The sequence below is a fragment of the Cebidichthys violaceus genome, unplaced genomic scaffold (assembly GCF_023349555.1).
Source record: "Cebidichthys violaceus isolate CVI_PGR_0920_01 unplaced genomic scaffold, fCebVio1.0.p SCAF_4, whole genome shotgun sequence".
NCBI lineage: Eukaryota > Metazoa > Chordata > Actinopteri > Perciformes > Stichaeidae > Cebidichthys > Cebidichthys violaceus.
Window position 1 is genome coordinate 13,982,662 of NW_027176594.1, and position 12,500 is coordinate 13,995,161.

General features: G+C 45.4%; 1 protein-coding gene across 8 annotated transcripts in view; it reads right to left on the reverse strand.

Moving 5' to 3' along the window:
* The window catches only part of adgrl3.1 (adhesion G protein-coupled receptor L3.1), a 122,556-nt gene that overhangs the window by 46,170 nt on the left and 63,886 nt on the right, over positions 1-12,500 (reverse strand). For all 8 annotated transcript variants that reach the window (XM_068726589.1, XM_068726595.1, XM_068726594.1 and 5 more), the window contains exons 6-7: positions 11,964-11,978; positions 10,060-10,848 (exon numbers count right to left, since the gene is read on the reverse strand). In XM_068726589.1, the coding sequence (XP_068582690.1) occupies positions 10,060-10,848; positions 11,964-11,978 (804 nt within the window). The remainder of the gene's footprint in view (positions 1-10,059; positions 10,849-11,963; positions 11,979-12,500) is intronic.

Sequence of the window (12,500 nt, forward strand, 5' to 3'; positions counted from 1 at the left end):
GAAAATACAAAGGAAACCCAACAGTGCAATGCTCAGTCCAGAGACAGCTGAACCCGGCCTAATAAAAGCATTTTCTCCGCCATCTCCGCGGCCGACCAGCAGCTGTGAAAACGATTTTCTTCCTTCTCTGAAGAGCGTGCAACGCGGGGACATCGCGCTGCACGATTCCCGGGAGATGGGATCCTTCGAGCTCTCAGAAATTCTAGCTATGGCCTTGCTGCCAGTCTGGGTGGCAAAAAGTGTGAAGTTGCCTCACATCGCTCCAAGTCCCCCCCCCCCAGATGAGGAAATTCTTGATCCCATGATTTTCAGCGCAAATGGAAACTTAATAAGGGTCCCTGACGTTGAATGGTTGTAGAGTTTGTCGTCTCTCAATGTGTTCAGGAACATGTGATTGTGCAGTTTGTAACTTCCAGTGGGGGTTTTTGGTGTACTGTATATTGTTTAATTTGGGGTGTGATGTGCAGAAAATTACTTCCCTGCAGTCTTTTTTTTTTGTTGGTACAATGTTGTCAAGTTGTTTTTGATGCTTTAATTTTGTTCCTTGTTTTGGAGGTGAAGGGAAGTGTGCGGACGTGTGGGAGTTTTAGGAGAGAGTGGGTGGTTTGTATTGTTTACTGTGAACTGAAGTCATCCCTCGCTGTGGATTTTAAGTTTACTCAAAGACTCTGTACTTCTCTCCCTCTCTGTCTGTCTGGTTGACTGACAGCCATGAAACGCCGCGTACGCTCTTGTTCTCTCCCTCTGCAAACCAATGGAGTGTTTCCGTACCTAAACGCTGCGGCTCCCCGTTCCCGAATCACCGCCGCCCCCCTGTCTCGTGCATTCTCCAAGGAACATTGCCATCAATCATGCGTAGCAGCAGTGGCCTAGGGACTGGCTGTCAATCTCTCTGTGTGTGTGTGTGTGTGTGTGTGTGTGTGTGTGTGTGTGTGTGTGTACTTATGAAACGGCGAGCGAGTGTGTCTATCTGCAGCCAAACTGGAAGCTCCATTAAGAGGGCTCTGCCACAACAGTAGATGAGTGTGTGTGTGTGTGTGTGTGTGTGTGTGTGTGTGTGTGTGTGTGTGAGGTTGATGTCTGCTGTCATTTAAGTACAGGGCAGAAAACACAGGCAGCTTTCTCTTGACATTTTCCATCCGACTCGATCAACCGCTCATAACTTTGTTTCCCCTCTCTGCCACATTTACCTATTTTATTGTCCATATTTCCCATCACCCTCTTTTCAAGCGCTCTCGCCCGTGTCTTTATCCCATCCTCCTTTGCAAAATAGAAAAAAGGAAATATCTTGTAATGTTGTGATGAATTCATCACCGGCATCACTCAGGACGCCCGCAAAAGCCGCTGTAGGGAACTACAGGAACATGACATAACGGCTTCATGAAACATTTATAGAGGGAAAGAAAAGGCTAGAGGCTGTACTCGTGGGGACTGACGTATCCTCGACCGCGTTCCAAGCTCAGGAAGCCTTGAGTAAATGCGCCACGACATCTCCACGATGTCGGCTAAGTCTAAACGTCGGGCTCTTTCGCCCGGGACTGATGCCGCAGGAATGAGCGTGCGACACAAAAGGTGAAAACGGTTCCAAATTCAGTTCAGATTTTTGCTCCACGTGTGTGACGTGCACATGTGTGTCGGTGACACATTTTGACAGATGTGTTGTCACATCACATTGTACCGGTGGTCGTGTGATAAACGTGTCTCTTGGACGAACACATTCTACTGCAGAAATGTCAGAAATCTTCATATTCTTTCTGGGCTGGGTGATGATTCAATGTAAATGATTGTCTTTCAATGGAATATAGATATTGTGATAAATAATGACCTTATCTTAATTAATAACAAGCACATAATAACTCAGATTTCTCTCATATTCGAATCATTTTGCACTAAAGTTCCAAATTAATTGCGAAAATATGCTTTAAAATCAATGAAATGATAACCATAAGTCTATATGTCACAATATTGGCCATGCAAAATAGATGGCGCTATATATATTATATGCAAATCAAGTGTAGGTGATATGATGTTGACAGTAGAATCAATGGAAAGATGCCGATGGATGTGCTAACCGTCTTTTAAAAATGAATTTCCTGTTTTAGAGGTTGAACTGTATGTGCATGTCAGACGCAGTGACAGAACATGATCGGGAGTTTGTTTTGATTTCAGCTCAGTGTCAGTCTCTGCTGGGTTTTGCCGTCATTAACGCTCTTATCGCTTGTTTCCGTTTTCTCCTCTGGTCTCCATTTCGATGAGGGCGGAGCTTACACACACACTCTGCTTTTGCGCGGAGTTGAGACGTTGCTCGCCGGTCCGCCAGCTTGTTGCTTTCGCAACCGATATTCACTGCTCTGTTGTCAACAACGTTGGGCTGTTGCCCTGTCTTAGAGCTGCTCTGTCAAAACCCTATCGATTACAGCACATTTATTATGCACCGCAGAAGGATTCACGCTTATTGAAAAGATGCAACTTTTTATATTAGGTCGTTAGATTTACAAATAAAAAGGGAGTTCAGATTTATCGGACTGCTTGTCTTAATTCTTGAAATAGTAGCCATGCGAGGTGGAATAGAATATTGAGAATGTGATGTGTCAAGATGCATTGTGGACGGGTGAATCTTAATGGAATCGTGAGGCCAGTGAAGATTCACAGCTCTAATGTAAGACCCTATGTAAAATAATCCATTTAAAAGAATAATATATTATCACTGTGGTCCACTGTGGCAGCCGGCGCTACTCAAATATATAAAACAGAATCCTCAATAACTCCCTTTCTGAATTACAATTTGCTTGCAATCATTCATTTTGACATTATTTTGTGAAACAATAACACAATTTGAGCAAATCATAATGATACAATACCACTAACAGCTGTTGAGCTTCTATTCTGCTGGTCAAAAAAAGAGTTTCATCCTCCTGAACGTCCCTGCTGTTTACAAGGTCAAGAATAAACGTTCACCTTCCTTGATGAAATATATGAGGAGTCCTTAAAACGTCTACTACTCCATGACGACTGCTCTTCTGTTCTGTTTGGAATGATTGAAAAGCTCCGGAACAGCTGGAATGTTCAGAGTATTCTACCCTCTATCCGGTTTGTTTTCCCGACCTGCAGCAAGCCCAGGGGAAGGTGAGACAATGGCAGGCTGGCAGTAAACTTGTTCCCGGAGTTGTTCTCTGTCTGTCACCACACCGGCGGGGCCGCGGAGAGGCTGTCAGTCAGCCTGATGAAGCTGGCACATGATCATCTGACTTGCAGACAGACGAGTGAGTGTGTGTGTGTGTGTGTGTGTCAGACTGTGTGTGTGTGGTGATGTTTTTCTATGCGGGTACGACTGCCTGTCTCCGCCTCTGCTCCGTTTGCCGAGAATGCCCTTGTTGACTTCTCACTCGGTAAACAGAGTGGATCGTAAATCCACAAGCGCCAAAAAGGTAGAAGGCAGGGAGGAGGAGAGGGAGAATGAACTTCCCGCCTGGCAACTTTCCCACATTGGCAGACGGCAAGTGAGAGAGAGAGAGAGAAGGGGGGGGCGAGTGAAATGGAAGCAAAGAGAAGAGGGATTTGAATCAAGACAGAAGTTTCCTGCAGAACTGAGACCAAGTGTCTATTATACTGCTACGGTCTGCTTCTTAATATGCTAAGATGATTACTTTCTTGCAGTTTTCCTTTAAAAGTTACTGCCTCCTTGCCTCCAAACACACACACACACACACACACACACACACACACACACACACACACACACACACACACACACAGACATCCTGGATCCAGAGGGGTAACAGCAAAACGATAATCTGACTGGAGGGCACAAAGCTTTCTAGGCTGGATGGTAGTGCAGACATTGAATAGGGCTGCATACTGCGATAACGCACTGCCCCTATGGCTGGAGTGCGCACACACACACACACACACACACACACACACACACACACACTTGTAAAGACGCAAATGCACGCAGATACACACACACTTTTACTTTTCACTAACTGGCGCGCAGAGCTCGCGGCGTGCGGCTCGAGCTCGCTGATAAGACCGAACGGAGCACTTCAAAGTGACGATACTTGGGAGATAGAGGACAACCTCGCTCCAAAATGGCCGTCGGGCACCACCGCCACCGCGTTCCACCGGCTAACGTCTCCACACACGGACGCGTCGCCGCTCGGCACGTTGGTAGCGTGAGCTACAAAATCATCTGTCCGTGTTAGGAGAGCTGTAGTGACCCTGTGGCTCGTTGATATTTTGCTCCCCAAAATTAAGATTGTATCCATTTTGCTACATCTACCTCTTGCACTTTTTTTAAACACAAAAAATGCAATAGAGCACAGCGACACACTCTGCTCTCGCTGCTCTCTTCTGTGTTTGGTTCCCGCGAGGCTGTGGGTTTTCCCTGTCCACCCCTGTTGTCCTGGCGAGGCCCGCTCAATTTTGGCACATGATTTATTTATTTATTTATTGTCAGAGAGGGAAGAGGCACCGAGGCCAAATGCGCGGAGGGCCCGGCTGGGGCAATCCAATCGATAAGGACACACTGCGGGCAGCGAACAGGTGCACCAGACTCTCTGAAGCCAAGTTCGGTCTCCCCGCGCATCACAAGCTATTTGGGAATGAGGGAGACGGGCGGGGAGGGAGGGAGAGAACAGGAGGGGAGAGACAAAGGAGGGAGAGCGGGAATGTAGACGAAGGTGCGAAAGACACCATGCAGTCATGTCAGTAGCCATGCTGGTGTACAGGAGTGTGGACTCCTTTTTTTTTCGGATTTGGATTTGGATTCTATTAGCAACCATACAATTGCTTTTTAAACATATATATATATATATATATATTTGTTTTTTTCGGTTTGAATTCAATGGTTTCTACTTTGCAAACAAAACATAGTGAATAAGCCCGCCTTCATTTTTGACAGAGCTAAATCATGTCAAGTGGTGTCAAAAAATGTGCTGAGGGTTAGCCTAATCAGTGATCGGGTGAGAGAGGGTCTCCACTTCAACCATTAACTCTTGTTATTCCCTCCACTTTAGCTTGCTTCCAACATTTCCTGCACTGCTTGGACTTGTCACTTGATTGCAATCTGGTGCCAAGGAAGGCAAAGAGGGAGGAGGGAGGTGCGGGGAGGGTGGCGTAAATGAGCGGAGAGGGGCTAAAGACAATAGGAACGCCACGCTTGGCTTCCTTAGGAAATGGAACTCTGTGATTCGGGCCATTAACAGTTCAAAGGTGAACCTCTAAATTTCCGTAAACTGACAGAGTGGCAAATAGAGGTCATCTCTATATAACTGTGTATTTAACAGATTAGAATAGAATGCCAGCGTTTGATTACTCTACTAATTCAGTCATTCCCAAAGACAGGAGATTTTATTTGGGTCGCCAAATAAATAGGCAGAACTTCTTCCATAGTCTTTTATTTAACATTTATATCTACAGTTCACCTAACAAAGTTGTGATTTATCAAACGTATTTCTCATCAAAGTGGCTGGTTCTAGTTGATATAAGGTGAAACAGAAGTGGCAGTAAAAATGGCCTCTTCTCACGATTTACAGATAGAGCCTATTGTGAGTTTGGTCCGCAGAAAAAAAAGTTTGGGAAACGATGTTAGATTTGACCCTTCGCTAAGTCCCGCCCCTCGAGCGCAGACTGGCCAACCATAGCTTAGCATTGGCCAGCTCCAACCAGTGTTCAAAAACTTTTGCCTCCCCCAAAAATGAGATATTAATTCAGGGAGTGCAGTTAGTGACAGTGTGAGCTCCATGGTAAAGTAGCTCTGACAGCTTGACTGTGTAGCAGCTGGGGGTGGGGCTTAGCTTAGGGTCGATTGAGGATATCCCTTAAGACACTTTAAATCTTTCAAGTAATAAATGTGCTATGACACAAGTGTTTTTATTTGTGGTTACATGGATGTCACACTACATCTCAACAATAAACTAATAACTAAAGTTATTTTTCACAGCATAATTTAGAGGTGGGAAAAATAACCCATAGGTGTGAAAAGATTTGGTGGTTGACTTTGAGAAACAGATATGTAGCAACAGGTTTTTTAAAGTTTTGATGTATGTGAAAGCATTGAAATAAGGGCGCAAAGAATGAATGTTGCATAAGTTGTTTTGATAAAGTCGTAGTCATTATTTTAAAATACTTGTAACACCTTGTTTCTGATTAACTTCTTTAACAGTGTCTCTATGTGGAGGAACAAAAATACCTCCAGGGTTGCTCAGGAAACCTTCATATTTACGAGCCTTTCCTCTCACACCGAGGTGTTCAGGTGCTCCGTAGAATATGCAATCAGATTGTCTCACCTGAACTTAAGTAGATCCTCAACCTTGAAGTTCATAAGGAGAGGGGCAGTAGGAGAAAATGAGGCCGAAACAAAATAAGTGTGAAGCCAAAAAAAGGCAGCGTGCACGAGTAGAAATCTATTTAGCTTCAGCCCTGTTCGCCCCTCCCTCCATGCAGATGCAGATAACATGAATAATTTTGCGACTTTGTTGGGAAAAACTTTCTAAAGTGTGGCAAGGCAGACTGGAGATGATAAATTATTCAAATGTTTCATCGGAGCCATGCCGCTTGCGTAGGGCAGGCCTCTATAATATGCATGTAAGAAGACATGATGAAACAACTCCATAAACAGTAGAGAGCGAGAGAGAGTGTTTGGGGAGCGCTGGGCGGGAGGACGGGGGCGATGCAGAGACAAGTGACTTTGACTCTGTGTAGGCCTTCGCGCACAAGGCCTCTATAATATATACATCTGAGGACACTCGATGAAATAGCTTCGTGTGATGTGGGAGAGGGTCGGGCGCCGAAAAAAGGGAGGGCAGATTAAGCCGGAGATGAGGACGACGGAGAGAAAAAAAACCAAGCGGGAATCACGGAGTTAAAGAAAGATGTCCTGCCATTGTGAGCGTGTCTGAGAGACGGAGAGAAAAGGGTATTCAACAGGCAAAGAAGAAACACTATTCTTATGTATCAAGGGAGGAGAAATTCTTAAGCTTCAAGCAAACCTCATGTGATGGGGCTAGCATAGACATTTAAGTTTTTTCAATAGGGGGGTTATTTCAAATTATTTTAACACCGAATACTTTAAAGGTGCAATATGTGGGATTCAGAGCATTGATAGTGCAGCAAACAACTTTGTGCTTCGTAAGGATATAATGGAGTAATGTCGCCCCCTCTGTGTGTTGTAATCCAAGGCTATCCTTACTTTGTTGACACAGCCGGACCGGCCGCATGCGCATTTAGTGCATTTCGGTGCATGTGCACATCATCGGAAAAAGCATAGCTCCACCTACCAGTTCCCCCTCAGGTAAACACTGATAACACTCGCTATTTTTGCCGTAGTTTGTTCTGTTAGTGCTGTTAGCACCATTAGCTGCAAGCCGCCAACTCAGCCGCCGCCATGTTGAGAGCCATTTAGAGGTAATCAAAATGCTCCAAAACATGTAAATAGCACCTTTAAACACTTTTTCTAAAGACTTTTTTTTTCAATTAATAAACATTAATAAATGTTCTATTACTAGCACCAACACTACAACTGCTAAAATGTAGTAGTGCAGAATTTGCAAAGTTAGGACTTAACTGAAGATATATCTGATCAACATATAAACTGTCCAAACAGTCCAAATGTATCAGAATGACCTTTTCAGAGTGTCCAGTGAGCTGCCATTGTTCGCCAGTTGGACGGACAAAACACAGTAATTGGTGCTCGCCAGTTGCACTCAGTCCTCAGTGGCCCACTCTTACTCCACAGCCCATTTCCTGTCTCATTTTCTATCTTTTAAGAAGTCCATAATAGCCGAAACAAAAACAGGGCAAGCATTATGCTACATCAGTAATAAGTGGAAACCCTCAGAATGGTCCCTTTCCTTGGCCTGTTTCCTGAACTGAGTATAAAAAAGAACAAAAAGAAAACACAGCAGGGCTGGAACATGGAAAGTTTACCTTTACAGTACACGCTTAGCATATTTATACTGATCCTAAATAGAAAGCATACGCAATATAGAAAAATATAGGGTCTGCAACAAAATCAGACTTGAATGAATCGACTTGTTGCCGCGTTTTCTGACGAATGGGAAAATCATGCAGTTAAGGGGGTTAATTTATTCCTCATCTTCATTGAGTGAGGGAGCGGAGCGAGGAGGGGAGTAAAGGAGCGGGGCGGCATTGATTGTATGTATTTATCTCCCGTTGGTCAGCAGTCTGGCTTGTTGCTGTGCACTGGAGGTCATTCTCCACATTGAATCCCCATTGATCTCCTCTTTAGAGCCTCCTGAGACACCTCCAAAGCTCCATTATGAGAGCGATCACACTCTCAAAGCGTGCACCAATAAACACATGTGCACGCTCATGAATAGAGCAACATAAAACCCATGCCGCAAGTACATTAGCACGTTTTTTTTGCACAGGGGCATGCGCATCATTATGCATGCATAAACAACCTCACACACGGACACACGGACACATTTTCGCAGCGAGGCCCCCCTTTCACACTCGCACACTGATCGGTAGAAACCAAGTTTAACGCTGCCTCTCTCAATAATTCCTTGTACTGCGCCTCCTAACTGCGTGTAAGAGCATGCATTAATTCAGACATCATTTAATAAGACATGCAGCCAGACTGCCTTGACCACTCCATAGAAAGGTGCTGAAAGGCAATTACGCTGGGCAAATAGCCCTTCAGGCTCCAGGGGCCTAAGCCCTTCCATCCAGAGGAAGGGAGGAGGGGGTGGAGGTGTGGGGGGTGGACTTTAAACACCAGAGTTGAAAGAGTCACTCTGGGTTACACAGTATTCCTCGCCCTTTCAGTCGGACACAGCGATGGTGGCTCTAAATGAGTCTACCTGCAAACTGGAGTCACGATCTACCCGACCTGGGTCGAAAATGGGTCAGAACAAACCGTCAACACAACATTGGCACATTATGACCTCATAAATTTACTGTTGCAAACAGCTACGTATTTATGCATTGAGCAGGCAAGCGTAAGTACAATATTCCTTCTCCTCTTTGCTCTGTTTTGGTCTCCACCAACCCCTTTGGAAAATATTTGACTTTTAGCAGCCAAATGCTCGACAATGTCCAGCAGCTAGCTAACCTTCTCTGTAAGCTACCTGCACAGCACCAAACAGCCAACAATCAGTTTGTCAAAGCTTTTTGTTAAAAAACGGCTGACTGCGATCGTGTTTTAGGGGTAATATGTATGTAACTCCATTGGCAGATTTGGGTCTCAGTGAAGAGATAAACCTTTCAGCAGCGTTGTATAAATGAGTCAACAATAAAGCAAAAAAACAACAACCAACAACTTCAAACACAGGTTGAAGTGTCCTCAGCCCGCCATCATAAGTGGATGTCCTGTATGAAAGCGGTATCGGTTCCATCTCCCTCCAGACACTCCTGGCTCCGTTCTCGAGGAGTGCATTACAATTAAAGTAAAGCGGCTGGGGAGGAACTAAAGAGAAGGCTGGCAAGTGGTACAGTAAAAGGCAAGAGGCATTTACAGTATGTAAGGCTCAGCATAATATCATTAGAGATATATTCCTCTAAAGGTGCGGATCAAGGCAGTCTTTACAAGTTATTCCTTTGGTTGACTTAAGCAGGAACGTTTGCAGCTCTGCAGACAATTTAACGGCACTGGTATATCCAGGACCCTCTCTAAAAGTTTGTTTTTTAATTCTGCAGAAACACGTAGATACCATGGGTGGGGGGAGCAGTCATAATTGAGAATCGTGATGGCACAGATGGTGCTTTTCCTTTTTTTTCCTCCTTTAAGTCATTTTGCAGAATTAATTATTAGAGGAAGATTAGTGGCTGTAAGTATTCCGTATGTCACAACAACAGAAAAAGCATTCATCATTATGAATATTAAAATGAATGGATATTAAAAGCATTACGAATATGCCAAGGTATTCCATGTGAAGATTTAAAGAAATCACACCACAGCCTGTCCAATAAATTTAGCTGGGAACAGTCCTCAAATCTGCAGCTTTTTCCTTCTCATTACCCTTGGTACTAAGTAGAAAAAAGTACTTATGAATGGCAGGAAGAGGAGGGGGAAGGGTTGAAAGTGGGACCTACCATTGTTGCCAAAGTCCAGCGAGTACTTGACCACGTGGTAGTTATTCCACACGTACAGCAGGTTGTCCCTTGGGTTGTAATCCACTGCAGCGATGTACTGGTAGGAATTTGGGAACGGTATGCCGACCGTCACCTCCTTGCTCTTATCCGTGTTGTACATGTAGTCGATTTTGTTCCCCGTCCCTTCGTTGTCGTCGTCTTCGTAGACGGTCTTGACCACGTACAGGACTCCGCAGATCATGAACGCGTTGGACGCGGATCGCTTGTCGTAGCTGGTGTCCCACGAGCCCTCGATGCGCAGGGTGTAGGGGTTGAGCTGGCTCACCACGATGCGCCCGTTGTTCTGCTCCGTCGCGTAGATCACCCACAGCCCGTTCTCATCCACCGCCAGGTCGATGTCAGACTTGCCCCCCCAGCGGTACGGCGAGGTGTCGTGGTAGTTGGCGTTGGCGATGATGGCCTCGCCGCTCTTGATGCGGGTGCGCAGGTCGAACTTGACAATGTTGCGGGTGCGCTCCTTGTTGAAGAACAGTGCGCCATCGTAGACGACAAAACCGGTCCCATCCACTCGGTGTGGCAGTTTGTAGGTGGTGGTGGGACGGCCCGCGATGAAGTCCTCCTTTGACGAGTACTCTGTCAGCGTGTCCGTGCGGTACGGCGTCCAGGGCATGTAGTAGATCTTGTCCGAGGCCTGCAGCGGGTCTTTGCACCACGCGCCCGACTGGTGGTCCGACTCAAAGAGATGCTCACTTTGGTACACTCCTCGCAGAATACCAGGGCAGAGAAATACTGATGGAACAAATAACAACGCATTAGATCCATTTTTATGCCGTAAAATGCCAACCATTGTCTCCCCGCATTTTCTGACAGTGCCTGGGAAACGTTTGCCTCTTTTCATAAATGTCGAATTGTGTTGCAACTCAAGCTTAACCACCAGTGAGTGACGATGACACGATAGGCTTACTGTGTTGTGATTCGGATGTTGTATAGTTACTGTCATTCTTAAGAACAGCAACAGCATGCCTCCCATTCAACAGATAATGCCCTGCTCTCACAGCTAAGAGAAAAAGAGAAAATGGCACATTTTGTTCTACTCCCCACCCCTTTCCTTCAATTCCCTGCATCGCCCTCCCTCCCTCCCCGGCTCCTCATTAGTCTCATAGCTGTTTCTTTCTTTTCCCTTCCCTTTCTATCTCTGTCAGGAGCAACCAACTGTAGAGCCGAACATGCCTTTTATCGCCTGCTGTTTCTGCAATTGTTACAATAATTCATTTCCCACTCGGTTCGCGGTATTCCCATCTTTGAATACTGGGGTCATGTTTTACGAGTGATGTGGGAGACGTAGTAAATTCTGGGAAGCCAGTGCGACTAGAGTGGTGGGGACCTTTTTGTAATATAACTGGAATGTTGTCCCATACACAGAGAGACGGACCAGATGTGCACTGTGGTCTCCCAATCCGTCCCCAATTACAATTTCCGATCCCGCGCAACAACGAGGGTGCTGGGAATGTTGATTGAGTTTTCATTGGCTGTTTCAAAGCACTGGAGCAATTTCCATATCATGGGAAAGCATTGTGAAATATTAAATGTCAATGCGATTCTCTGTTCATTGGCCCCTCATAAAAACGTGCTCGGAGAGTTTGTTAAGTGACATTCTGCGCGATACCATGAAATAATATGGGCCCGGAGTGTGTCTAATGAGAACCAGTGTTTCTAAATTGCCTCTATACGCTGAGATCAAGCTGGCTTAAAATAGCAGCAGTGACTTTGAAAGGGATGTCATTCCTCCACGAGGTACAAAACGCTTCAGGCGCTGGCATCAAAAAGTGACACCCCCAACCCCAGAGCTTTTTTGTTTTTTGGAGCATGCATGGATGCGGAGCGTGCTCATTTCACAGGCTTACCTTTTTGTTCCACTTCTGCACGAGCCATAGGCAAAGAGATTTGAAGAGGGGGGGGGGGGGGGGGGGAGAGACAAGAGACAAAAATAGATTAATGATGCAATAATAAGGAAATCATGATAATACAATCTCGGATCTTCATAATCATTCTCATATTTCATCCTAACCTTGTGAGAGTGCCAGGATGCTCTCCATGTGTGATCGGTAATAACATTACGTAAGCGTCTGAGGAGGCTGCGCTGCAACAGGGTAGCTATCTGACAGTAATGTATCTCACATATGTCCCACACACACACACACACACACACACACACACACACACACACACACACACATATGGGGGGGACAGACACTCAAGTGCCATGCAGACACAAAGAGAGGCAAAGAAATGCTGATAGCAAAGACGATTCACAGTAGCTATGGCGACCCTATAGTGCGGGACGAAATAGATAACGAGCTCTTTAACGTATGCTAATAGCAACAGAGCAACGAAAACCGGAAAATTGATTTGATCACTGGGATTGCATTTCAGTGGACCGG